We start from the raw sequence: 27,827 nt of genomic DNA, 5'->3' as shown, positions 1-27,827 counted from the left end.
GAATATGCTTCAAGTCATTATCAACCACCACCATCTCGTTCCGATGGATGGTGGCGAAGACTTCTCCGGCTCCGACCTGGTAAGTGCCATCGACCAAGGAGCGTTATCGGTCGTGGCGTTTCTGCTGGATGAAGCGTACGTCGAGGTGGGGTATCAGAGCGCCAACGGCGAGACAGCCATGCATCGGGCAATGTTGAAGTCGAGACCGGAAGTAGCAGAGCGACTCCGCACTTTGGATGACCAGGGTCAAGCTTTGAGCTTGCGCACAGTGACTGGAGAGTCGTGCTTCCACTACGCAGCAAGGTATTCGCCCCCCGATGAGCTACAGCACCTGCTGGAGTTTTATCGTCAGTGGCACGAGCAAAGACCACTCGTTGTCAGCAGGACAGGCCGTAGATGTTGTGCCATTGTTGGTTTTACTCCCATGCGACCGCGCACTATCGATAGCGTTGTTGGAACACGTTGGGTTGTTCGCTAGACAGCAAAACCACCTGATGTTGTTGGCAATGCACGAACAGCTCGCTTCCGCGTGGGCGAGGCTGGTTGCGCAGCCATGACAATGAAAATGGATCGAGGTGCTCGCAGCCTCCTAAACACCAATATTACTGATCGGCAACGTTGCCGTATGCAAAGAGTGCTCTTTATTTTCGATTGACTGTCATTCCCCTCGGCTACACGCTAAAGCGTTCCCACTTATCCGGTAACGCACCATCTCCGAGCTGCGCAATGGCGCGCAGCTTGACAAACCCCACGAACAATTGACGAAAGACTTTCCACGTCTCGTTCACCATCGTCTCCTGCGCTTTGGCCTCGTCGATCAAATGAAGAGATCCGTCGCGATGGACACCGATGCTACTGCGTCTTCGCCCACCGCTTGGCGCCGTAGTGACCACATTTTGCTCTTGTTGTCGGATATCAAAGATCTGTGTGAGTTTTTGAAGCCTTTCGAGAAACAGGACGTGGACAGCTTCCAGCTGCGCCACATCTTGACTGGACACAACGTCCGCCGACGATGACGAGCTCAAATACAGCACGTTACCACTGCTCCCACCCTCGTCACTTGTTGGCCAACGCGAAAGGGCTTTTGCCTGGATATCATTGTTCTTGCCAATCTGACGAAGATCGTCCAGTAATTGTCGACAAGGTTCCTCATAGTCGTCCCACGTACTGACAAGGAACTCATAGCTCAGTTGCGGACTGGCCTTGACTTCAAATGGCCTTGGCGCCGCATGTTCTAGTAATTGTAGTTCGTTCAACGTTTCGTTCGCGACAAGAGGGAAACAGGCGGCAGCGATGCGGTCGCTAATTGGGTCAGTTGTCGACGTACTAGTAGAGGAGTCATTTTCATAGGTTTGAATTTTCTCTGTGATGTACAACCGACGCAAAATTACGCATAAGTCCTCCGATGTGAACGTGATATCCACTTTCTGCAAGATATTTGACAACGTTTCCAGCTGCAACTGCTTTTCGAAGTGGACCAGTTCATTTTCAGCTTCACAACAAGCCACGCGGATCTCGTTTAGGCGATGAAGAATGTAGCGCCTCCACTCTTGCAGCACAAACACTAGAAACGAACTAGCCTCCATTTCAGAAGGGAGCTCCGAGTCCTTGCTATTACTGGTTGTAGCTGCAATCAAACGAATTCGTAGCCGCATTTTCTGGTCGGAGCCCAGCTTTGAAAATGCCGTCTGCAAAATGGTCTCCACCACTGCGATGGGCACAAAATCTGCCTCCCCAACCATCGACGAAGCAACTGAAACGCTATCGTCAGAAGTATTACCACCTGAAACCTTGCTTCGTACTGGGTTAATGAGCTGGAAATTGTGCAACCCGGACCGAAAAATGGAGTGAAGGAACGCCAACGCCTCGTTTTGACCCAGTAGTTTATCTTCCGGGCACGAATTGCTCATACAGCATAGGTAACTAAAGAGCACCGCCAGCGGATCCGATCGTACCAGTGATCGGCAGTTTGAAAATACGTCGTGGATCATGCGTTCGGACTCACAACGAGTACCGAATTTCTCCACGAAAAAATCATAGATGAGCTCCACGAAAATGGGCTTTGGCGTGGGGCCAATCCCGCCATTGAGTGCACTCGAAACCGTCAGCTGCAATAGTGACGACCGCCCTGCGTGAAAGGCACTGCTGATACTACTAAGTTCTCTCAATACTGCGGTCATGCGCAGAGACTGCAGCGACACACGCAATATCATCGAAATCAGCAATCGCAGCCAGATCACAGGTCGTTCAGCCCTCCGGTGCCTGTAGTTTAGAACACCGCTGCCATATCGTCGGTGCATCAGTGACCGCATCACTAACGGTGCCCCTTGATCATGTAGCAGACGCTTACGAAACGTTACTTGCACGCGACTCACACTGAGCTTTTGCCTTACTGCATCAATAAGTAGCTCCGTGCTAGGAAAGCAACAGTTAGCACTTCATTCAAAACAAAATACACTTCTAGAAGTACGTACGATGATTTCTCCCGATGCCGAGCGAAGTCGAGTAATCCATGTAGTGCTTTCTCGATGCAAATCAAGTCGTTGGAGCTGAAAAGACAGCCCGTGGTTTCACGCCGTATTAGCTTGGCCACTCCAAGGTTGTCGATGAGTCGTTGGAACAACGTCAGCAGCCGAACCCCGTCACTAAAACCTCCTTCCACTAAGGACGACGAAATTTCATACGCAAGCGAATCTGTCATGCTTCGAGTCCAGAGAGGCAATTCCTCGATTGTGGCGCCGATGTCGTTCCCAAGAACAGCGAAAAACTTGTGGACAATGCTGGCCGCTCTGGAACTTGGATTCAGGACAGCGGGTGACCTGGAGAACGGGTGACCAAAGAGCCGTGAAACAACCGAGCTGGGAGGTTCTAACCTCATGCAAGTCGAGAAGAACTGCCAAGTTTCTGCAGCGTCCATAAAGGAATCAAAGTTGACGGTCCCATTCCCTCGTGTGTAGGCATTTCGAAAGAGTGTAGCGACCATGAACGATGGAATCTCGTCATTCAGCGTGTGCACCATCACACGGAACTGCTCCATGTCCATGGAGGCGTAGTTGATCCCCAGCATCGTTGACAACGATATTTCCGCGGCAGATTCGGGTACAGATGCGGTCGCCGACGTTGTCGCTGTTTGGAACATAAGACGAATGGCAGCACGTCGATGTGCTTGCTCCTCCTTATACTCGAGCATCATGAGCTCGACCCAGAGATTCGCATCCACAAACTGCGAAGGTAGTTGTGAGTCACCATTCTCTCCTTCGGTACCCATTTTGCCACGCCGCCCCAGCTTGGGCCGCTTCTTCGAGTGTGGCACGTCCGGTTCTACGTCCCAGCTCTTCGTCTTCGGCTCCAGATAAATCTCTGGTCGGTCGTCATCAGGGACATTGGTGACCACATACTCCAAAATTTTCTTGTCGAGCGCTTCTCGCTCCGTTTCCGTCGCTTTGGAAAGTATCACACTAGTGGCAAGTGAGGCATGGTATGGCGATATCCAAATGGTTTTTGGCACTCTCCGAGTAGATGCTACGGCTAAACCACCCCCGGTCTTCTCAGGGAAGAGATGAGCGTATTCCCGAGCAAATATTTCGTACGACACTGTGTCACGTAGTGGCCCCCAATTCAAACGCCCCCCGAGTAAAACGTCGAGAACCCGATAGCAATGCAGCATAAACACTTGTTCATCTTCACCAAATTTCTCGTCAAGAAGTGACAAAAACAGTTTGGCCTCCAAATAGCCTTGTTGTACGAGGGATCTCACTCCGTAGTACAGGCACCAACGGTCCTCATCCGCTTGCATCCGACGCTGCTCCGACGAGTTAATAGAATTTGGGTCGACATCATCGCCGACGGTGTCTTCGTCCAACGAGGTATCTTCGGCGATTTTTTTCTCGTCTTTCAAGGGCCTCCAAGGCGAAAACCAGGCGTACACAAATTCCGGCATGCGTATTCGCAGAGGGAATAAGCCGGCGGTGCGCTTACACATAGAATCATCGATCTGCTTGGCGAACATAATGGACCTTATGCAGCTGAACGTCCATGAGATATCGCGCTGGGGCCGACGACCACCCAGGTTCGGCAGCATAACTCTGAAGTACAGGCACTGGATGCGCCTCTTCTTGGTCGGAAGCTTGAATCCATCCGTCTCGTTGGTTTTACCGGACTCGCTAGTGGCTAATTCCTTGTCTCCTTTGACCAGTCCACCATTTGCAGACATCGCACGCAGTTCTTCCTTACAGCGAACACATACAGCAGTCGACGAAACGGACCCTCGTCGTCTGTCATTGCCTGCACTGTTCGGCTCTCGGATTTCTTCCTCGTCCTCATTATCTTCTTCTGCTCGTCTACGTAATTCTTCCTCTCGAGCCGCTTTCAATTCTTGGGCTGCAATTAAATTACTTTGCTCCTCCATGAGTGAAGCGATCATGCTGTCCCTTGTTTTGATCAAGTCATTCAAATTTGCGATTTCGCTTTTAAATCCATCCTGGTCTTTGATAAGCTCGTCGATTTTGCCTTGAAGCTGTTGCTTTTCATGGACAAGCGGGCGCAACTGCTCCATTTCCTCGCGGCACTGTTCGTGTTTGTGCTCGAGCCTGACGTAACTCTCGCGAAGCTCGACCGCCTTGACCTTCTCTGTGTCCTCACGCATCTGGCGGAAGACCGCATTAAGCGCCTTCATCGTGTCCCCCATCTTCGCTAACTGTTCCTTCGAGTCGGTCACTCGACGCTCCATCTCGTTTTTCTCGTCCTCAAAACGGATCTTTAACTTTTCAATCTCTTCTTCATAGTGCTCCTTCATGGTGTTTGCATCTTCTTTGTGTAGTTTATTGGTTTGCCGTACCTCCTCACGAAGTAGCTCCAGCTCATCCTTCCCCTCCTTGAGTTCCTGCCACTGCTGCCTGAAGAGATTTTCCAAGCGATAAAATGCCTTGGCGAACAGAATGCGGGCCTTGCGAAGAATCAGCCCTTGCTCAACAAATGACACTGTGAGCATGGATTCGAGCTCGCCCATAACCACGTCAGCCCATTTCTGCTCGAACACCAGTCTTGTCAGCAATTTACGGTCGTCGTGCGCTACAGTCGACCCGTACTGTTGCACAATTCGAGCGTGGATGGCCATGAAATCCTGGTCAAGCATGGAGAGTTTTTTCTCGCACACGATTTCCCAGTGCTTCTTCTTGTTCGCAAATTGAATCGCCGTGTCAAAGCATTGATCCAAGTCGAGCACATCCACGCGGCGGGATGGTCGCTCGACGCCCGTGATGCTGTTCTGGTTGGTGGAGCTCGACCCTTTGCTCCTTTTCGATCTCTCCTCGGAGCCTGGGAGAAACACCCACGTCTTGTTCTTGTTCTGCGTGGCATGGAAACAGCTCGCAGCCATTTTCTCGATCGAGTAGAAGTGCGAGAGCCCGTTGTCTTCTTCGTCCGACTGCTGATTTCTCGACACCCGATTCAATTTGCCTCTAGTCGAAGGTAGTACTCCAGCAGATTTGGACGTACCCAGCTCCATCCGAGGCAACAATCGTTGCTTTGGCTTTGAGTGACTCGTTTGGGTACGTGGTAGATCCATTGACGCCACCTGGTTCGCAAAACTGGATGCGCGGAAGAGTGAACTTTTGTGAAAGGGTTGCGACGTTTTCTGGTCAAGAAGGAACTTCCTCACGTCGAATTCGCTCTCGATCGATGGTTCAAGGCGTCGATCTGGCAGTGCATCTGCTGCAGTCGAGTCCAGGTTCAGCACCGTACCCCCTAAGGTGGCAAATTCGCCGCCTTGGGACCTGTTCGATCTCCTGGAACAGGTGCGTGGGTCCTGCATGGCATCTACTCTGCGTGACTGAAGCTGTTCAACCGAATGAATAATAATACAAAGGAGGCGCATGCTCCGACCTGAAAAGCAAAACGGATGAATAAAGATAACGGTTTTGGCGAAACAACTTCGCTCGAGGCATCACTTCATTCATAACTTTAAGTGCGCGTACATGCGAGGGAGTGCGCCGAAATACAATACTTGTACAATTCTTTTAGTGCCACCGATTTTGATGGTTCCCCGACCCTTGTAGGTCACCAAGACACTGTAAGTGGCGGATCTGGAGCGCGTTTGATGCACTGTCGGTCGTCAGGTTGCTGCTGAACGAGCAGCACGTTGAGGCGGGCCTCTGGATTCCATGTGGTGAGATGACCACGGGATCGTGCGCTTCTGAGGCAGAAACACGAAGTGACGGAGCTGCCTGCTTCGAGGTTTCGGTGATCGACTCTTCTTGGTCGCGAAGGCAACAGACTAGTACCTCTCTCCGCTGTGTGTAGCATTCGATGGTTATATTTCACATTTGCTGCTAGATTTGCTGCCTCGCGGTGGAGACGCTCTAACTTATGCAAGACACAAGGAGTAAGTGTTAGTCGGCGTGCCAAAGCTTGCGGTAGACACGAAATTTTATATCACGTACAGCGGCGCCTTCACACCCGCTGCAGCGGAAGCTCCAACAGTTATTCCTGTGGCTACAGCAACACCCTCAAGGGCCGAAAAAACTAGTGAAGACTTATTAGTCACGAAAGCACGAGACCCTAAATAGAAGCTCCGTATAATGTGGTTTTGGTTCGAACACGACCACCCCGCTACGTGGCTCACCGCCGCCCTCGCAGCAACTTTGGCCGAAATGATACTTTCCTCGGCTTGAGGTTACTTATCCTCCCGAGCGCAGCCGGGAAAATCACGATTTTGCAAAATGGTAGATTCGTCGAACACGGCCTTAAGTGCGCATAATGGCAGCATGCGCACTTACCTGGAAACTACTCCAGTTTGGATACACCTAATCTCGTCGGGCACGATTCTGTACTTTTCTACTGGATTATGGAAATTCCTCGGCTGTCGATGATGATCTGCTACATCTGCTGGTTTTCCATCGAAAGCGTAGTAGCGAGGTTGCAAACACTGGAGAATGCGAGGCGACAGTGGCTAGTTCATGTCGAACAGGATGGCCTCGTTGACTCATAAGCACCGATATCGACGTAGTGTCGTCGAACTTGACGGTACCACTAAAACGAGTGCAGTTCACTACTCGTAGTCGACCCCGCCGTGCCTTTAGCCGTTGAACCACGCTTGAGTGGTGACTACCCGACAACACATCCTGCCCAAGCATAAACGTGTCTTGTAGCCTCGTCTTTAGACTCATCTGGCGAGCTCCACCCCAGAAATTCCACCATAATCCTCTCGGGATAAGACCCTAAGCGTGCTAATGCCGTTCCTTACCATTATGGCATCTGGTTAGTCGCCGTTCCAAGCCCTCGCGATCATGGAGCACACTTGCCAATTTCCTACTGAGAGGCCCACCAAGACAGGGCAAGACACGAACTCAGCGATGCGGAAGGAGTGGATCGGCCAGAATCCCTACCCGGACCTGTACCTGACCCGGGAGATCAAGCACGAGCTCAACGGCCTAGTGAACGACTTCGTGGAGGGGTACTTCCAACAATACGAGGATTTTGTCGCCGGAGACAGTCGCCGGGTGGACGAACAGCGCTGGAAGCGCCTCAAGTCCAAGAACGACCTCCACGTGTATGAAGATCGCTGTCGCCAGGCCAGCGACCAGGACATGGAGCCGTGGAATCCAGCCAACGCACAAGGCACCACCGTGCCGACCAAGTCGGACATGCCAGTGCTGCTACGCGTCGGAACGGTTCTCGGTCGCTTGGACGACCTCATGTTTGGGTGCGTGAACCCGACGCTGGATATCATGCGCATCCGAGCTTCGTACGTGCATGACATTCACACTGCCGCAATTCTGTGCCCCATTGTTGAACCGACCAAGCAGGAGCCGTTCCGTTCGGTTATCGTCAAGTGGCTCGCCCTCGACAACCCGTTCGAGTCCACGAACCTCATCAAGACCCGAGACTTCGTGTACATCGAGGCGACCGGGATTCTCCACTTCGCCAACGGTGACCGGGTCGGATACCACTTGAAGCACTCGATTGAGTTTCCGCAGACCACGCCGCGGCCGAATGTCATCCGCGCCAAGATGTCGTACTGCGGATTTTACCGCCAGATTAGTCCTAATGTCATTGACGTCTTCGGAGTCAGTACCATGGTTCCTGGTGGAGATATCCGGCGGTTTATCGCGGTGCGAGCTGCTACGGATACGTTGCTGTCGACCAACAATCTCGTGTACTGCGGACAGATGAAAAAGATGTCATGGATGCTGCTGCAGCAGCGCTCTTTGGGTCGGCAACAAGAACGAAAAAAAAACTGCGTAGTGTGCAACAAGAACACTAGCTCGGGGATCCGCGGCAGGATCGGCAAGAGTACCTGCAAGATGTGCTATGGCTCCGTGTGCTTCTCGTGCAAGATCCATTGGCGCATTAGCTTCATCGCCCCCGGTGGGAAGCTGTTTCGGCGGAAACTCGCCTTCTGCACGACGTGTATCACCAGAGCCTCTTTCGGCGACGCGAAGAAGGCTGCAAGGGACCAAGCTGCGGGTTACCGCGCGTACAAAGCGTGCTCGATCTCCTCTCGTTCGGACACGGCGGAAATGTCCGAGTTTTCGAGTGCCTCGCAGTCTGACATAGCGGACATCGCAGACTGGGAATACATATGAGTGTCTACTGCGGGGGTTCCCACCGGTAACTCTTGAGTAGGCGTTTTTGAGAACCTAACCTGATTCATTACTTTCCTACTCAATAACCCGTCAGAAGGTGCGGATTTTTGCAGTAGGATTTCTGCTACAGTCAAACCTGTTTATATGATCCTCCCTATTTGAGCCTTGCAATTTATTTGATGCAAGCTTTGTTGCTACCAAGTATTTTACGTTGTTTTTGTATAACCGCTGTTTATATGTATACAAGGTATATGAGTCACATTTTGGAGGACCAAATTAGGTCTAACCTGTTTATTTGATTCACACTGTTCACGACCACACACTCTTCAAAGCCCCCACTGCTCAACGCCCAACGCCCAACGCAAGCCCCTTCCCTCGCAATGTCTCCTCGCACCTGTCTGACGCTAGAACAAAAGCTCCAAGTGCACCTAAAGCTCAAGCAGAATCCTGGCATGAACAACCCCATGCTCGCTGAGTGGATTTGACAGCGATTTTATCGAAGTGGGAGGGCGCTGTGAGCGCTAGTGAGTATCTGGCAGTGGACGAGGACGTGCCTGCGCACGAGCCAGATGTGATAGTGGACGAAGCAGCAGGAAGTGATGCAGTTTCGCAGGACGAGCAGGAGGAGGAGGAGGAGGACCAGAAACCACAATTCAACCTGCCATCGCTCTGAGACACTGCATGGAGCTGTCTGCATTTCTGCTTCAATGCGGAGAGCAGACTGATAGAGAACGAAGAGCTTTACAGACCGTGACCGCTTTGGTTCGGGAGACTACGGTGAAGGCAAAGCGGCAGCGAATTATGCGCGATTTCTTTACGTGCACCACATAATTTTTTAACTGAGTCCATTTTATATGAGTCATTGTTGTAGATGGCCACCAACGGGGCCTCATATAAACAGGTTTGACTGTACTGCAAAAAATCTTGAGTAGGGGGCGGGGGAGAAGGTCTCATGGCGAAGGAGAAGCAGCAGAAGCAGCAGGGCGAATCTCGTGCTCGAGGGCCTAACTGGACTACAACGGAGATCCTGAAGCTCATCGAGGCATGGCGAGTTGAGCTGGATACCCCAGCAGTGAAGGGGGAGTCGACGGCCCTTCTTAACACGCGAGTATTCGAGCAATTCAAGACGCTGTGTGGTGGCACCACGTCTCGCAGTGAGAAAGCAGTCATCGACAAGAAGAACAACTTGCCTGTTGCGTACAAGTTCATAGTCGCATTTAACAACAACCGTGTGGTCGGATCAACCGGCCAGCCTTGTTGGTTTGAACTGTCACGTGAGCAAAAGAAAGCCATCAAGGCTGCTGACAAGACGGACGCTCGCAATGCCGACATGGATATAGCCGTATTCAATGCTTTGAAGAACATCTTAGGCGGTGATGACTCTGTCGAGCAAGTACTGCACTGCTTCATCAGTGTCGTCACTGTCCTCGCCGCCGCTAGATGATGCGTAGCCTCGAGACAGAAACCTATGCAGAACTACTAGCGTTCCGCTAGCCAGCTCTTCCATCGTCAAGCAGCTCTTTGGAACGGACGAAAGGCCGCGCCTTCTCAAAATATGCTGGTGGAAACACAACTCATGATTTCGCTGGATTTATTGAGTCGCCAATCTTGAGTAGCCTACTAAAAATTTGCAATGTGGGACCCCCCCCCCCCCCCCCCCCCCCACTGTCGTTTATGAGTCGATCTCTAACCATTAAGTTCTCTGGATTTTATCCAGAGTAGTTGGGGCGATACAAGTGCGCGTACTAGTCCCTATATAAACACAGATCCCTGAATCACTTATAAGATGACAAAAGAATAATGTATCGGGACGAACCTGCCCGATTTTATACATTGGGGGATAGTATATTATCCAGTGCGTATTGCCTGAGTCTTTTAGGGGCGACATTCGCGTGGCAAAAAATCTGGATGTTGCTTGTAGTGCATAATATGAAGGGGGCCAGGCAGTAGATATCCGCACGGCATCATGTATTAAAAATATAATACATGTATTAATAAAACAAACGCACTACAGATAGATCAATGTCATTATCGGTTGGTACAATCCTTCGACTCCATACTCCCTAACCGAGGCTGCGTTGTTCGGTCACACATGATCTCCTGTACACCCGTAGGTGCAAGCAGGTATCTCCGGGCTCAGCTATTCATGCTTTTTTGCCAAGTCCCAGTAACACCAGAATTGCGTGGTATTAGCAGGCGTCTCAGGACCCAGCTATCCAGGCTTTCTTGCCAGGTCCCAGCAACGCCACGCCGCTTCTTGCCGCAGAAGAATTGGCCGGTGAACGCCGGTGTAGACAAGATTATCTCCGCGCTGGAGCCCGTGAAGGAGTCGTACCCGACGCCGACCGAATCGAGCTGGCGGACCAGGTGGTTCTTGACGACGCCGGCAACGTGGCCATCGACTTCATGGGCGGCCGCACGGACGCCAACAACGGGAACGGCACGGAGATCCTGGCCCCGCGCGAGTACTATAACAGGACACTGATCTCCGTGCGCGACAACATCAAGATCCCGGGTGTGTCTCCGTACGAGGCGGTGGCTCTGGCTGGCCGTCCGCGCAGCGTGGCGTAGTAGCAGGCGCTGGACTATAGCGGCTCGTACAGCAACGCCTCGCTCACGCTGAATTTCAGGTGCTCGTGAACGAGACGTGGACCGAGGTACCCGTCGGAGAAGGAGCACATGGCGGAGGGCAAGGACGTGTACATGATGGACACGGACCTGGCGCTGTTGGCGGCGCCTCAGCTGAAGGAGGCGGTGCAGCTGTTCGCTTCGGTGGAGTGCATCTTCAAGCATGTGTTCTCTTCGGCGTGACTCAAGGACATGACAGCCGATCACTTCAACGCGAGCAGCTACTAAGCAGAGCTGCGGCGCGTGTAAGGTATCCTAGTCGATAAACACAGTTGACCCTGCACACCCGCAGTGCAAGTGCGGTAGCATAATTAAAGGGAAGTTTCTATGATCGACTGATTGTCTGCCTTTCTTTCATTTGTCAGCGTGATGGCACTCTTATCACTCGTACGAGGTTCTGTTCATAGTGGTAGGCGCCGTGGCCCGGCGCAATGTGAGCCAAACTTACTCTTTTTTGCGCTTGCTGAGCAAGGTAGGCGGCTCTTTTGGGGTCAGCGGTGATGTTCGCGACCACAGCCACCACCTTCGGGAAGGCCTCCAACGTAAACGTCGGGATCGCCCGCCCTTTCACGCCAACACAAGAGGAACCGGCAGAAACAGAGAGGCTGTGTAGCTTAGAACCATAACTTACTTCATGATAAAATCCAGAGCTTATCCGTGCTTTAGCATGGCTTAGTGGTAATGGTGTGTTGAAAAGTTCATTCTAGGTTTTCTAATACTTTCCCCTAAATTTCGTTCGGTGTCAGAAGCTGGTCTGTAGATTGGGAAGTCGTACATGCGAAAGTTGTGGCCCAGTTTAATGGATCAGTTGCTAGCGTAATATGCAGCAGAGGCGCAAACGCTTCAAAACAGCTTTCAGCGCTATCCATAACTTTGAACATCTTGCTCAGATGCGCCGGCACCTCCTTCTCACTAGTCGACACATCCATATTCAAATCTTGCTCCGAAGTGCTTTGGCGCTCGCTTCTCTTGCTAACCGAAAGCGCAGAATCGGCGATGAGTGGCGACGGAGAGGGAGTGAATTCGGGCGTTAGTCTCATCGTAGCTTCTGTAGTGGGAGCTTGTTCGCTAACCTTCTCCGCAGACATCTCACCGCTAGCAGTGCGCAATGGCTGCTGCTGCTGCTGCTTTCGGGTTTCGTCGACGGCGAACAATAGTGCTTCGCCCCAGTGCTCCTCCATGTCGCTTCTCGAGCACGCGGCAAGATTCATTGACTGGAGGTGCTTGTAGGCGCAGTCGCACAAATGAAGTGCCAACCTGGTAAAGGAGTGTTGCTGCATCACCTGAACGAAAGCCTCCGAGCTCAGGGAAAACAAGTCGCAGGCTCGAACAGTGCGCACGGTATACATGCTGATAGTACAATTCAACAGCCCGCGCTCTCCGAAGTAGCTGCCGTTTCGAAGCCCAACTGGGTGGTCCAGTAGGGACTTGCTTTCCATGTTTAAAAATCCTTTCGTGACGAAGTACATGGCGCACGCGATGCTGCCTTCCGTGATGACATTCTCGTTACGCGGGTAGCCCTCGAATCGCAATTTTTCAACGAGCGAGAGTGTGAACGCTGCAATGCTGGGATCTCCCTGCCAGCAAACCGGGCGGAAAACTTTCATGACGAACCAATCGAGCGGTCCTTTCGACGCATGTAGTACACAAGCCGCACGAATAGGACGTGGAAGATCTTCCAGAAGTTCATCATAGTTCACACCAGCGTGTGAAGACCACAGAAACGTCATGAACGCGTATGTTCTGGATTTAAGACGATCACTGACGCGTAAACGCGCCAGAAAGAGCTCAACAGCGATGTGGTTCTTGCGAAATCCCACCTCGAGACCGATATATGAGATGAAAAGACTGGCGAGCTCACCGATCACAAATGACATGGTGATCAATCCTGTGAACGACATTGTGATCTGGAACGCGTACAATGACGCGGCCTCGGGTGCCAGGTTGCGTGCCTTTTTAACAAATGCGGTCGTTGCGAAAAAGAGGCCACGTAGAAATCGCCGAGCAAGTTGAGATGGCGACGGATCCAGCGGATTTGAGATCTCAAGTTCTTGGGTGGGAAGCCACGAGTCCCATTTAGTGGCAAACCCCGCTTCCGTGGCTACTGCGAGATACGCACAAGCTGCCCAGTGGATCACCAACAAGTAGAGCACCCAAACGCGACAGAACCGGGTTAGCTCGTTCGCTACGTTGCGCCGATTTAGCTCGTCCAGGTAGCCCATAACGTTGAAAATTTTGACGCAGCGCAATAACTTCAGCCACGGTTGGATATTAAACACGAAAAGTAAACCGTACGCGGGGATTACAGCGGTAATATCGAACATCAGTCGCTGCTTCTTGTAGACACTTCGAAGTTTCTGTTCATAAAGCTCTAAAGCTGTCGGGGACTCTTGCAGGTGCCAGTTGAACCATACATCCAAAACAAATGCAACTGCACAAAGTAGATCCAACGATTTCACGATGGTAGGAATAACTGTTGATCGGTTCATTTTATCCATGGACAGCTGATACGGCACTATGATTGCAGTGAACATAGTACAAAATACCATAAAACGAAGCCAACGGAGGTGGAACTTGCTTTGTACTGGGACGCCATTGACCAAGTCATCCGAAATATTCGTAAGGGGATGGAGAATTTGTCGCTTAAGCCAGCTCACAACAACCACATTAATTTCGCTAAAGCGTGCACTGTTGCTACGATTTAGACGAGCGTGGTTCAGCTCCTCTTTTAAGCGCTCAGCTCTTTCATTCATGATGTCCGCGCGAGATAGCATCAATCCAGTGATTGTTGCCAGACCACGCCTTTGTTCTTCACGCGAGAGTTGTACTAATCGCTCCTGCTCGCGACGGATATTAGCAATGCGTAGCACTTTTTGTTTCCATTTAGGATACCTGGAAAACACGAGCTCCATGGACTCACGAGACAATCTGTACAAGATACAAGACGTTTGGGCTTGTACAGATGCGTTGCGTTCCCCATTCGTGAAAAGCCCATTTTCGCCGAAGTAGCAGCCCGCCGAAAGCTCGTTAACCTTTTGGAATTGTTCCGGCCCTTTTTGTGGTTGCTCACTACTCGCAACCATCCCAAGAATCTTTGGAGACCTTGTTTGTCTTGATGGAGTTGGTCCACTCCCCTTCTTGACAACCAGGTCTCGAACTACCGACTTGAATGTACTGCAGTGACGGTTTGCTATTCTCGAGGGCACAAGAATGTCGACAACGCCGGTGAAGATGAAAAACATATCATTTCCTCTCTCTCCAAACTTGCAAACGAATTCGCCGCGCGAGATCAAGATTTGCGTGAACTGAGAGACGAGCATCCGCGTAATTGATCCTTCCATGCCTCGAAGGAACTCCACTTTCTCGATCATGGGGTTGAGATGTACGAGGCGGATATCAGTGAGTAAGGATGGTGGTAGGCAGTGCACGAGTAAGTCCTCTTGCGTGATAGTGTGGTAGCGTTTGAACAATAGAAACGTCGTCACGCGCTGTCGGAGCTCGTCGGGTATCTTAAAATGAACCAGCATTTGGTGAATAGCACGCATCTTGGCATCGAACTCTCTGGTCTCGGAACTCTTGAGCTCGATAATATCAGCGAAATTACCAATCACATAGGCAAACAGGAAAAACCCCGAGGTCATCGTGATCGCGCTGAAAATGCACTCCGCTGTAGTTTTAGGAAATTCGGGTTCACTCGAAGCCGACATTAGTCCGAATGACCAGTACAGAGAAGCCATGTACTGAAGAATATGTGCTCCTTGTTCCAAGCGCTCTGGAGGTAGCCACAGATTTTCGCCGAAAGCAGTGTCCTTGGTATCACCCACGCTTAAAAAGTTGGGCGCCGCCTCCTTCGATGCAAAGTTGAACCAGATGCACCCAAGAAAATGAGAAAGCATGAAAGTGTAGTAGAGTAACTTGAGCAAACGTAGCTCCGTCGTGTGTTTCACGTATCTTGTCTCCAGTGCATGGAATTGTCCGGGAACTTTGAACAGCCTCAACAGCTTGTTAGAATTCAAAAGCCCCCAGCGCTTGCTGGCAGGCAGACACCAGTTCACGATGTAAAAAGGAAGCAGCGCTATAACATCCAATCCGAACGTGATTGACCGGAAGTATTTACGCTTGATGCGTGGGTAGACCATCACTTTGTTCCCAAACTCGTAGTAACCCATTCTTGACCGGATTTGCATGTCGAGAATTAATGAAATCTCCAGAAAGATCATCACCGCATCAGCGGTGCGGTACCCATCTCCTAACGAATAGCATGCCTGGAACATTACGAGAGCCCATTGCAGCGTCATCGCTGCAAACACCCATGCCTCCCACGCCAGAACAAACCACGAGTTTGGATCATGTACGGAAGTAAACGCTTCTTGCAACTCCGACAGTGAATTGTGTAAAATACGTGACGTAGGTTTCCTGGTCAAATTCAACCCCTTTTGCTTTTGTAGTTTCATGCTTGACAGTTTAACCCCTAGTAGTCGCTGCTCGAGCGCAAGAGCTTCTTCGCTAAGCTCAGGAAAAATAGTCTCCATAGCTTGAATTTGCTCCAGAGACACCAAAAGTAAAACGCACCCACTATTTGCACTTACATGCTCGGTATAGCCCTCTGATCGTTCGTGGTCAGCGAGTGCAGCTGTTCCAAAAAATCCCCCTCTAGGCACTTCACGTGATGTTTCCCCCTTCTCCACCACGCACACCTCTCCTTCCAATAGGAAGAACATGCCAATTACCGAATCCCCATGACGGTACACGATCTCACCTTGACCATACAAAATGAATTTAGCATTTTCCACCATAACTTCTTCGACCTTGTCGAGTACAGGACGCACACCGTGTAATAGAGCTAACGTTTGCAACACGGGCAAACAAATACTTCGTAGTAAATCCAACCGAATTGGTCGTGGAAGATCAGCGAGTAGCTCTTCGATCACAGCTCCACGGTGGGAAGACCACCAGTAATCCAAAAACGATTTGACGCGGTGGTGAATTGCTATCGGTGCGTTCTGACGGCGTAAGAAGAGTTGAATCCGAGTGCTTATTGCGAAAAACTCCTTTTGTTCGAAGGCGGAGGCGGTAAAGCGCTTCTGCACGTTGTCCACCACTACTGCTGTGATGAGAAAGCCACTTAGCATGAGAACCAAAGCAGCAACTAGTTGAACGTCGGTTGTCGGCTCCACACTTTTTCCCGGAGACGCAAGCACTCCCACAGCGTAATATAGTGATCGTGAATACTCGAGAGCGGTAATACCATAGAGTGCGTCCAGGTTGGTGTCTTCGGCGAACACTTTTCCATAGCAATTTTCCAGGTGAGTCGCGTTCAACCTTCGCAAACAAACGTTGATGGGCGATATCCACGCTTCTTCTTCGTTGGGGTTGAAACCTTCGAGGTACGATATCCCAAAGTGAATGCATGTTACGATGTGAAACAACATGAACAAAAGCGCCCCGAGCAGCATGAGCTGCCGTCTCCCGTTGAACGGGGTAAAATGCGCGATTTCCTTCAAGTGCCTCCTCAAGTGAAATATGCGAAGCAAGCGAGGAGTCCGCAGCACTCTGTATTTTGTCATGTCCACGTACTCTAAGGGCAGTGCGCAGAGCAGATCGAACGCGAAACTGTGGCGAATGTATCGATGGGCGCTCCGTTCAGGATCCATAATTTTTTCCGAGTCGATCATAAACGATAAGCTGAAATTGAGCCCCAAATCAACCAGCAGGCCAACATTTGAGAGGGTGTCAAATGCCTGAATTACCCATGACGGTTGCTGCCACAGAGGGAAAGCCACTTGAACCGGGATCATGATCCAGCAGTAGCACAGATTGGATAAAAGCAGCAGGAGCCACCACTTGCGCGCGATTGAGTGCTGGTCAATGCACTTTCGGAATAATAGCAGCCGCCAAACGCCGAGGCCCTGGCGCACTGTTGTTCGTGGGTATTGATGGCGATCGTATGGGTTTACCACTGTCTGGCCACTGCCTGCATTCGATGAGAGAAATGAGTTCTCGGTTGTGGCAGATCGTTCGATAATTAGTCGCACTGCTTTCGTAGAATTGATCGCCATTTGGTCACTAGGATCACGAGCAGCGTTTGGATCTAACGTTTCCTGTGGTACGGGGCTAACCACTGCTTTACTCGCGAGCAATGGCAAAATACTTCTGCGAGAAGATGTCTTGGCACCCCTCCCTCTTCTCGATAGCACTTTAACCAGAGTCGCTGCTACAACCCCCGCTGCGACGGATACCCGTGTACTAGACGAGCTCCTTAGTGCGTCTGAGCGAGAGAAAGTTGGCGTGTTGCTACCAGGTTGACTCTCAATTCTGTTCAGCTGGTTCAACACTTCTTGAACGTGGCTGATAACTCGCTTCGCACACGCTGGGTACCCTTCTAGCACTCGTTCGCAGTGAAACCGCGACAATTTGTACAGGATCACGTACGTCATTGTTATGACAGTGGCGGTGCGCGGCATTGATGAAAACACGGAAAGCTCGCCAAACCACGAGCCCTTCCGTATTTCCCGCACCGTCATTGCCTTGACAACAATAGCAAGCACCCCAGAGTGGACGACGTACATGGCGTCGCCGAAGTCCCCTGTTGAGAAAAGTGTTGTCCGTGCGGGTAATGCGATCATTTCCAGTTGGCTTGCCATGGCCACGATGAACGGGTCACTACAGCCATCAAAGATGGCGATCTGGGCAATTGTAGGCTTGAGGAGTTCTACCTGGATATCTCTTGCGATGGACGGGCACAAGAGCTTGGCGGTTTCTCTATCATTTGCCTCGGTGTCAGTGTAATAACGCTGCGAAGATTCAGAAGGTTTGATGAGTTTGCGATACAATGGGAAGAGGAATAAGGCGTAGCGGAACGTACTTTCAGATACTCTATGGCCTGCGCTTGCTGACTTTCTGGAACTCGGTGGAAGGAGAGGATATGGACGAGCTGATTGATGCGCGCCTCCATAGCTTCCATCTGACCGCTCTCACACTTGGAAATCACGAAGATTGTTGCGCACAGAGTTGTGAACATCGAAAACCCACAGAGCGCAACTACAATTGTGAACATGAGCTCGGAGCTATGGTGGGGAAGCTCCCCTTCAAAAAGGCCCGTCATGATGCCGACGCTCCAGAACAACGAAGCCAAGTAATGCGAATGACTGTCCGCCGAGCTCTCCGGTTCACTGCCGCTTAACCTGAAGCGAACACAAGCTAGAACATGCGCGAGGTAGACTGTAGACGCCAGAACCTTCAACAATTTGAGTCCAACAAAGTATCTGGCGTAAAACTCGTCCAAGCTCGATACAAAGTACGGGAGTCGGGAACACCGAAGCAACTTCAGGAGTAATAGCTTCGGTACGATACTTGGGTATCCAACCACCAGGGCTTCGGTAGGTAGAATTGCAATGATGTCGAGTACAAATTGGACTGAGTGCACATACGTTCGAATAGTACGTTTCTTGTCTCGAATGAGGTTGCCATTTGAGTAATAGCCTGTATGTGCTTGGACGTACAAGTCAACCGCGAACACGCCTTCGCACGCAACCACCAGCACGAAAAGACTGGAGATCATTTCCATGGCTTCCGACTGAAAAGCGAGAAAGTACGGCAGCAAGAACAGCTCCATCAAAAGACACAGTAAGAGCACGTGATACCATGCCATGACAGCTCTGGCACTTGGGTCGAAGGCATCTTGACGGTCCTCAGCTAAGACATGCGCCACGCGAGTATGAAGGCTGAAGGGGCTGTGAACTCGACCGACGGATCTGCGACCTAGCGACAGCGCCCACGAGTGCTTTTCACTCGATCTGCTCTTACTGCTCGAATAGCTAGCTGTCATCTACGCTGATCCTCGCAAGTGTCGGTGTGTTGGCCACCGTATGCCACTCGCCTCGTCAAAGTCAGGAAATAGCCCAAGAACTGACATGAGGAACAGCACAGTACTCAAAAATAAATGCAAGTATCGTCGTCGTACCTCTTTGACGTTTTGACGCTTTCGTAACGACTGGAGCTTGCGCACAGTACTGATATGCAGACGAAAAAACGATCAACGCCATTTGTTTTGGGGGAGAAAATCCATGAGTCAGCTTCATTTGACCGCACCCGAGTTCCAGGCGGTTAAGCATCTTAACCGTCTTTTAGTAGGCTCACATAGAGATAACACGCAGACCCGTGCCGATCAGAACGAGCACTGTGCCGAGCACCAACGTGTAGAAATTCTTCTGTCCTTGGATCTCCTTGAAGTATCCGGCCGACCACAGCATCGACACCATGGCTGGGCCGATAGAACAAATTGGGAAGATCTGGTCAAAGCCAAGCTGGCCGATGGCGTAGAGTTGGCCACACAGCCCAATGCCCCACAGCACGCCGCAGATATAGGCCGGTCGCATGACACTTCGAGGCATCGAGCGCTTGAGCACGAACCGATGGAAGAGTGAATATAGCAGAAACACGATCGTGCTAGTCAGGTAGACGCCCAGACACTGTGAGAAGACAAAGTTGAGCGGGTTGCACGTCTCCACGATCGGGCTACTGAGCGCAGGGTCGGACGGGTGGCACCTGTCCTTCCAGTTGACAAACGGCACGAGGCAGCAGCTGAGGAATGCACCTACCAGGAGTGCAATCGCCATACCGAAAGCCTTTCGTGTCTTCTCCGCGCCCGCATCAGATAGCTCCACATGTTCGCCCAGTTCGTTGGGCATCATGTAGGGCCCAAAATTCGGCAGCTCCGGGTGCACTAGCGATTCCTGCAGCGATTCTCGACGCACCAGTGCTACGTTCGCCAGCTCTGCGTCCGCTGCGAACTGCGGCAACAACGGCGAACTCTCTCCCAGAGAGCTGGTCAAGCTGTTGTTGCTGCCCACTGTGTCCCAGTGCACCTTAGCGTCCTCTGCTCCACCGTCACCAGTACGGTTCGCCTTGGTCTTTCTGGCTCTTCTGCTGGTCTTCGCGGCCTTCAGCGTCGGCTTGATGGTGCCGTAGACAGCGATGGACGCCAGCATGAAGCCGATGCCCAGCAAGCTGGTCCAGGGCATGCTCGGAATCGTCGGCGACACGCCGAACAGCCCCAGTCTCGAGACGCAGTAGCCCAGCGTGATGTTGGTGGCGTTCCAGAGCATGAAGCCCACGCCCAGGCCGAGCGTGTTGACCACCGTGGGGATCAGCAGGTTGGCGATGGCGAACAGCGCACCGCCCAGGAGCCCCTCGGGGAACGTGAACATACCCGACTGGGAGAACTGCGACCAGTTGTTGCTGAGCAGGCCCCAGGCGATGCCCACCATCAAGATGCCCGAGCACTGCAACGCACAGGTAGTTAGAGGTTATGATACATGTAGCATGGCTACAGTTTAGTATCTTTATCTGTACCATGAACCACTGGAAAATGATGCCATCTGTCAAAAGTTCAGATAGTGTGCGCCACACCACCGTCTAAAATTAGCTTTTCGTCCCAGAATAAGATCGAGCTGAGAAAAACTGCGATTCAGCCTGCGGCTTGACGCACCGTAGGTCGCGTAGGTCTTGGCCGGCACGTAGCAAGTTCCGAAGAAGAAGACGGCCACCACGGCCGCCGCGTAGCCGAGCGCTACTTGCTCGCTCATGAGGCGCGGAGAGGGGGGCTGCGGAGGCTTCTGGAGAGGCCAGGGGAACTTGTTAAATGCTGTGGGATCCTTGCTGGGTGCCGTGCGACAGAGCTTGAAGTGGGACCTAGAAGAGATTTGGTTGGATCGTCTAATTGGACCAATCACGGGACGGGGGCTTCATGTACCGGAAGATTGGTACATGGATGCATTTCGAGTACAGCTCTAGTTTGCGAGGAATTGCTCCAAGTTCTGTAGTTAAGAGCATGCTTCTGGGGATCGCGAGAAAGGAAGTGGAATGAAATCCCGACCACCCCTGTTGGTGACGATCTTTTAGGGTCAACTATACAACTATACAAAGAGATCCGGGAAAAGGAAGCCGCTCAAGCTCGAGAGGTCTGGCAGTGCTGACATGTATTAGGCTCTAGCAGTGAGCTGCCCCGATAATTGGTACGACTGCTCTTGGCGGTGCAGGAGGCGGTTTGCCGCAAGCCTACCCTGTGCAACCCGGAACTGTGCTCGGTACGAGCGTAGCGTCTGAACATGAGACGCTGCACTTTCGTCATGTGTCTCGCGCCGCTGGTGTGAGGGAGTATGAGAATAGCAGGTCGTAACGAAAACGTTGTCTGCTTACAGACCCAGCAACGAGGCGACGACGTAGCCAACATGAAGCGACTGCGTACGCAGCACCAGAGTGTCCTGAGCCTCGACCAGGTCCGTGAATGAATTATCTGCTGAGATTTCTACCCGAACCTAACTAACTGTGTGGATGTTTCGCAGAAGGTTAACAACGAAGGCAGATCGTCGACCGGTCAGACGCCAACGTTCTGCTGCTGAGATGTGTTTTTTTTTATCTCGACACCATTGGGCCTACGTGACAGGGCAACGGCGAGATCGTGGAGTATGTGCCGGAAGACGGGCACACAGAAGATGGCACCAGCATGACCCCGACCATGCTAATGATCACCCACCACAACCTGCGGGTCGGACGTTGCTTATTTTGCGACCGTGTGGCAATTCAGCGGAACCTCATCATGGACGTACGCGAATGGGTTTCATGCGTTTTGCGGTTCTCTTTTGGTTAAGTGTTTCGGTTTGTGCTACAGTGTCGAGACGAGTAAGCGGAGAGAAACCGACGGGCTATGGATCGAATTCAGCTCTTCATACGCTGTGGCGCGGACGTGAACAAACGATGTTGCAGTGGGAAGTCAGAACTACACGTTGCTACCGCTGACGACGCGTGCGAAATAACCAGTCTACTCATCGTGAATGGGGCGAATATCGATGCTCAAGATGAGGTGAGACTCCTGCAATGCTATTCAGACGAGTGACGAAGCTTTATGTTACGATTTACAGGATGGTAAGTCGTCACTGCGCTACAGCAGTTGCAGAGCTTCCAGATAACAGACCTACTACTATAACACGGTGCAAACCTCGACATTTCCGACAACGACGGCATCTCATTGCTACAGGTTATCACCCATACGAATCGACACGGTAATGCTTCGGCTTATGCTAAACCACCACCGGCTCGTACCGACAGGCCACGGTGAAGACTTCACGGGTTCCGTGGTCATGACAGCCATCGACGTAGATGCAGTGCCTACTCTTACGTTCCTCCTGGATGAAGGCTACGGCAAAGTTGACTACCACAATGATGCAGGTGAGACGGTACTGCATCGCACACTTCTTAAGCGTAAGTCTGATGTGACCACGTCCTGGCAGAACAACCTCGGGTGCTGGTATTGCGGACAGCTTCGGGCGATTCGTGTCCCCATTGCGCAGCGCGTTGCTCCTCCCCTGACGAGCTGCAGAAATTGCTGGGATTTTGTCGTCGCTGGAGTGAAGGAGGCGTACCCCGGGTCAGGGTAGCGGAGGAGACAGACGCGCTCGTGGAGTTGCTGAATTGTATTAACTCCGTCGACAGAACTGCTCTGTTCGTGGCTGCTACGTCAACATCTGAGTCCCTTGATGATCGCAACACGAAGACCAGTCTGCTTCTGGATGCAGGAGGGAAGCTGTTTGGTACTACACCGTTCCTGGTGGCGAATTCATCGTCGACTATGGTGCTCTCAGAGGAAGGGCAGCAGTGCTTGAGTTTATGGCTGTCCGAGTGTGCGGAAGAGCGCAAGGATGAAATCACGATTTTTTGTATTGAGTATTTTGCGATCGTCGGGTCTGCGCACTTAGAGTTCGAGTGGCACTGTAGCTACGAGGTAGTGAATATTCTGGCGTCGTCGGTGCATACAGCAGACGTGATGTCACTGCTGCTGAGTCTTCCGTTTGATGACAGCTAGTTACCCAGGTTGCTCGATCGCGTGGGAGTTTGTGAATGTTAATTTAAAAGAACAATGAAGGCAACAAGTAGCAGTATAGTAGATTGAAATTTACAGTCAGAATGGCCTTTGTGCAGAAGGCAAACATGTTTAAGTGCTGCATGCTACAGCGATCTCAAACGAATGGTAACCTCCAGTTGGGGTCATATATGGTACAGATCAGTTATAGGATCAGACAAACTTACTCTATCAGTGATCAGGCTGTGATCAGGCAGCTCGTCCAGATAAACAAAAGTGTATTAATCTCCTCGATTAGGTATACCTGCTTCCTATAGCACCTCCTCATTCAGCCCGCCAGGTTCCTCATCAGGCTCGGAAGCGCTGTCAGTTGGTAGCTCGACTGTTGCAGGCTCCGCATCCTCAGAGTCATCAGCAATGTCATTTAGTATCTCAACCGGCACAGGTAGCTCAATTCGTTCGCGCGGTAGGCGGCGGGCGCGCCCACGAGGAACGTCAGCGAGACGCTGTACATACTGTGCAGATAGTGTCTTAATAACACCCACAAATCTCGCCATACTAGGGCGAGGCTCAGGAAACTGACTATTGAGCACCCTATTAAACCTCTCAAGACGATTATTCGTCCGTGCAATGAGCTCGTTGTTTAGGCTGGCAACATTCCAGACAATCACGCCGTAATACCCCAGCCACGTTCGCTGAAAATACCCCCAGAACCCTCACCACTTAGCTTTCGAATAGGATATCCCCGCCTCACCGCAATGCTAGCGAATTTGACGCTTCACCTACTTGATAGCTTGCTCTATCAAACTAGCTCAACGACAGTGAGCATGTCGACGACGCCACGCGTCATAGCAATCCAGCACTCCTCCTCAGGAATCAGAAACCTCTTCATAGCGCGTCTGAGCGCCTGCTTAAAGGTGAAATAGACACACCAGCACAATTACATTGGGAAATTGCGTCTGAACGGCTTCAATTAAGGCGCTCTCAAAGTTGCACACGACTTCGGCAATCTCTAGTTGCTGATCTGAACCTTCAGCTCCAAAATGCACCATGTCCCAAAACGAATCGCCACTACGCGAAGTACTCAAAAACGTAGTAAACAGGTACAAAAAGTCCTGAAGCGCTGTCGTGTACCATGAAAACTGCGCACGGCTTGTACCCTGACGATACACAGCGAAATGTACCGTCAACCAAAATCGTAGTTCCATTATAGCGTAGGAGGTTGATAAGCGAAGGGTGCGCCCAGCCGATCAGTCGTGTAGGTTTGCTGAGATTCTCGCGGGTCATCGTGATATAATGAAACTGAAAGAACGAGACAGCTTCGTTCAACTCCAATGAAAGCGGTGGAATTTCAATCGCTCCATGTACATCTCCACTGAAGTGCCTGCTTCTTGCTTGATAAACACGCCGAAGCACTTGAGTCTCTGACAACCCACGCAGAACATGCTCATTATTCGCACCGTAAAACCCGTTGCGGAGGTCTTCCTAAATACGTCGCGCATGTAGCGCAACCTGATCAATTGCTAGCATGTCCGCTCTATCCTTCATAAGACCGGTAACATCCACAAGGCTACTACCAGCAGCATCATCCTGGCGATAGGTGTGAGGGCGTTCTGCCGTGTAGCCCATGGTACCGATGAAGAAAGCCATCGTACCACGGCAACCTTGGCGCCATTGAGAACGGCAGTAGAATATCTTCCTGGACGACGCCCACGCGCGGGTGTACTTGGAGCCGCGAAAGTAGCTCGTAGTCTTCTCTTGCCGCACTTGGCCCCTCGGGCTGCTTGATATGACGTTGAACAGCGTCCCCACGTCACCGCGAGGTTCGGCGTTGCCCGCGAACGACTGAGTAGGTGCCTGCATGTTATCGAATGAGCGCTTCTTCATAGCGGTCCCGCAGGGACCACCGTTCCACGAGGTCGCCTTAGAGCCGTGCATTTTCAGATCTCACATCTGATCATTTCAAAATCTACATATGTTCGTTTTATTTTTGGTGAGGTACATTACAGTCATTTAGTCTCGCTAACGACTTAACCAATGTCCGTCCAGCAAAAACCTACACATCTTCTGCCAGCTTGCTAGCTACACCTTCGGTACTAGCACATGCATGTCGAGGTGACACGCCAGAGTCAGTATACCGGCCAGCGACGTCTGCGTCGTCGTCCGGGTTGGGATGAACAGCCAGCCAGTGACCGATGTCACCTGCAAGGGACTCAGTTACGGACGACCTGGCTACAAGTGTAACGGGGTTACACGTACAAGTGGCTGCAAGCCACTTGTGAATTTAACAGATAGGTTATCTGTTAAAAAGTTTTGGATACTTCCTCACATTGGTGTAAGACACACCAATGGATACATTGAAGTGGACCACCACAATGAGTGGTCCACACATACCCAAAGATCCTATTGGTAGAAAGCAGCATCTTTCTACCAATCAGAATCATGAATATTAGCGGAGCTCTGACAGCCAGCCGCTGTCAACCCTTTCATAGATGATAAACAGGTTTTAGCAGATTTTAGAGGAAGATCAATTTACAAGCAATACAGTTCTCATTTTACCTAATCTAAGCCACTTGGAATCCTATCTTACTTAACTTATATTTGTGTATTCAAATATAATTAACCTAAATAATTTCTAAGTACTTACGCTTCCTCATACACGTTGCGCAACGTGTAAGCTAAAGTAGTGAGTCAAGTTAGACCCACTACACCTGGTAGCACTTTGTAGTCCGTCCAACGACCGACTGCTTGACGTTCGTACGCGGTGTATGAACGCGGAGCCGAGAACCCCATGAGCACGGAGGTGCCCATGGAGAGCTCCAACACGCCTGCAACGCATGTTGCACGCGCTGACTGCCCCCACCTGTCTGACCCAGAGTGGGAAGCCCTCCAACGACTGTCAACAGTCATTGGAGAAGCGGCGATAGCTACAATGCTGCGTACGCTATCGCCGACGGAGCAACATGGTGTTGCTCTGGGGTTCATCATGAAGGAGCAGCGTGACGCTGCTTCCTCAGCGACGGCGTCGTCAGGGACGACACCGCGTGCTCAACCATTAAAGTTGAGCGTGAGCAATTACGTGGGAAGAGAGGGCGAGCCTCTCCTCCGATGGCTTGTCGAGCTCGACACAGCCATAGCGGCTCGACGCATCGTCGACCCGCTGTCGAAGGTCGCGTTCGCCATGTCCTGCCTTGGCGGACGCGCAAGGAGTTGGGCGTATGGACGCCGACTCTCCGATCCTACGTGCTTCAGCACGTACGAAGTGTTCAATGAGGAGCTCAGACAAGCGTTTGAGCCCCCGCAAAACGAATTCAGGTCGAGGGCGGAGTTCCTCGACCTTCAGCAGGGTAAGCATGACGTCCATGCTTACGCGCAGCGCGCACGATATTTGGTATCAAATATCGTGACTAACCCGATTGACGAGGCGACCACGGTCGTCACGTTCATGAAGGGGCTTAGAGATGGGCCCGTGAAGACCTATCTCTTCCGAGAGTACCCGAGTACTCTCGAAGATGCCATCACCCTTGTCATGCAAGAAGAATTTAGCCTGCGACAGGCTAAACTCCATGCGAACGTACCGAGGCCGCAACCGCGCCCGGTAGCGAGGACGGGAGGTCCAGAACCAATGGACCTCTCGAACGCAACAACTGCTGGTTACCAGCAGCAGGGAGATAACGTGCGATGCTTCCGCTGCGGAAGGATCGGTCACTTTGCACGGGAGTGCACAGCTCCCATGCCCCCTGGAGGTGGCCGTCGTGGCGATGCTAGGCATCGCCGCGGACCAACAAAAAACGCGAACATCCAGTAGGCGCGGGGCGCCCTACTGGTAATGCGGTCGCGCGTGCCGACATCGGGCACGCGACACTGAGGACTGCAGCCCCAGTGAGACCAGCTCTCACTGCAAGAAACAAGATGACAGGCCAAACCTAGTCATCTTGAAGGTTTACTCGAAGAGAGCGAGTGACTCTCTTCGAGCTTTGGTAGATTCAGGCGCGTCGAACAACTTTGTTCGACTACGAAGCCTGCCGAGACTTGACTTCGAGGAGGTAAATGTACCTCGAAGTCTTCTGGAGGTACGACTGGCAACAGGTGCCATCGTGAAGACCGAGAAGCGCGTCGTGAACGTGCGCTTCTCGTACAAACAACGAGTGTTTGTCGAACACTTTATCGTCCTGGACCTGGACGATAAGTTCGACGTGGTAATGGGCATGCCGTGGCTTGCACGGCATGATCCGGTGATAGACTGGAAGAAGCGCACGCTCGTGCGCTTCGGACGCGACAGCGGAACAGAGAGCGATGGCCCTGTTACCGCAGAGCACGCACCAGCAGGTGCGCGCGGCTCACTAGTCGAGACAGCGCTTTATGCTGCTGTCCCGGAGTGCCCAAGAAGTGCGCGAGGGCGCGCACAAGTGCGACCCACGTCGGCAGCATTGCCGACGTCGGAAGAAAAAGATGTGTTGGTTCCGGGAACCAACACCCACATTCAAGCGTGTAAGGGACAGTCCCTGACCCGAAGAGGTCAGGTCGACAACGACGCGTCGGCTCCGGGAGCCGACGCACCCTCGGTCCTGAGGGGCTCCGCCAATGAATGGCGTCGAGGTGACGCAGGCGTGTCAACTCCGGGAGTTGACGCTGCAAACAGTGCGGACGGTTGCAAACGTACCGCACTGACGCAATTTGCATGCTGTCGTGCAGCCGGGCTGCACGACGAAGCGCCATGCGATCAAGCCGGGCTTGATATCGCGCGCCCGCAG

At 51.8% G+C, this 27,827-nt stretch overlaps 7 protein-coding genes across 7 annotated transcripts; 5 read left to right on the top strand and 2 right to left on the bottom strand.

Moving 5' to 3' along the window:
• Positions 1 to 3,986: 3,986 nt before the first annotated feature.
• Positions 3,987 to 5,506, bottom strand: IUM83_04533 (uncharacterized protein; the record flags this gene model as incomplete). Its single annotated transcript, XM_067928619.1, has 2 exons — positions 3,987 to 3,994; positions 4,060 to 5,506. 2 exons carry the CDS (start codon positions 5,504 to 5,506, stop codon positions 3,987 to 3,989), a joined length of 1,455 nt encoding a protein of 484 aa, XP_067792704.1.
• Positions 5,507 to 7,352: 1,846 nt separating this feature from the next.
• IUM83_04532 (uncharacterized protein) lies at positions 7,353 to 8,585 on the top strand (the record flags this gene model as incomplete). Its single annotated transcript, XM_067928618.1, has 1 exon — positions 7,353 to 8,585. One exon carries the CDS (start codon positions 7,353 to 7,355, stop codon positions 8,583 to 8,585), a length of 1,233 nt encoding a protein of 410 aa, XP_067792595.1.
• A 952-nt stretch (positions 8,586 to 9,537) lies between these two features.
• On the top strand, positions 9,538 to 10,029 carry IUM83_04531 (Erythroid differentiation-related factor 1; the record flags this gene model as incomplete). The annotated part of the gene is made up of 1 exon (XM_067928617.1): positions 9,538 to 10,029. The coding sequence occupies one exon, from the start codon at positions 9,538 to 9,540 to the stop codon at positions 10,027 to 10,029; it is 492 nt and encodes a 163-aa protein (XP_067792596.1).
• Positions 10,030 to 10,685: 656 nt separating this feature from the next.
• On the top strand, positions 10,686 to 11,396 carry IUM83_04530 (Catalase/peroxidase HPI; the record flags this gene model as incomplete). The annotated part of the gene is made up of 3 exons (XM_067928616.1): positions 10,686 to 10,709; positions 10,782 to 11,110; positions 11,231 to 11,396. The coding sequence occupies 3 exons, from the start codon at positions 10,686 to 10,688 to the stop codon at positions 11,394 to 11,396; spliced, it is 519 nt and encodes a 172-aa protein (XP_067792804.1).
• A 7,952-nt stretch (positions 11,397 to 19,348) lies between these two features.
• Positions 19,349 to 20,800, bottom strand: IUM83_04529 (uncharacterized protein; the record flags this gene model as incomplete). Its single annotated transcript, XM_067928615.1, has 3 exons — positions 19,349 to 20,497; positions 20,568 to 20,593; positions 20,704 to 20,800. 3 exons carry the CDS (start codon positions 20,798 to 20,800, stop codon positions 19,349 to 19,351), a joined length of 1,272 nt encoding a protein of 423 aa, XP_067792779.1.
• Positions 20,801 to 21,226: 426 nt separating this feature from the next.
• IUM83_04528 (uncharacterized protein) lies at positions 21,227 to 21,900 on the top strand (the record flags this gene model as incomplete). Its single annotated transcript, XM_067928614.1, has 6 exons — positions 21,227 to 21,301; positions 21,416 to 21,493; positions 21,560 to 21,590; positions 21,661 to 21,680; positions 21,802 to 21,819; positions 21,886 to 21,900. 6 exons carry the CDS (start codon positions 21,227 to 21,229, stop codon positions 21,898 to 21,900), a joined length of 237 nt encoding a protein of 78 aa, XP_067792693.1.
• Positions 21,901 to 22,291: 391 nt separating this feature from the next.
• IUM83_04527 (Amino Acid/Auxin Permease (AAAP) Family) lies at positions 22,292 to 23,076 on the top strand (the record flags this gene model as incomplete). The annotated part of the gene is made up of 2 exons (XM_067928613.1): positions 22,292 to 22,442; positions 22,505 to 23,076. 2 exons carry the CDS (start codon positions 22,292 to 22,294, stop codon positions 23,074 to 23,076), a joined length of 723 nt encoding a protein of 240 aa, XP_067792679.1.
• Positions 23,077 to 27,827: the final 4,751 nt, after the last annotated feature.

Source organism: Phytophthora cinnamomi (assembly GCF_018691715.1).
Source record: "Phytophthora cinnamomi strain GKB4 chromosome Unknown Contig33, whole genome shotgun sequence".
Lineage (NCBI taxonomy): Eukaryota > Oomycota > Peronosporomycetes > Peronosporales > Peronosporaceae > Phytophthora > Phytophthora cinnamomi.
The sequence above is the reverse complement of the archived record's forward strand: the minus strand, read 5'-3'. Positions and strand labels throughout refer to the sequence as shown.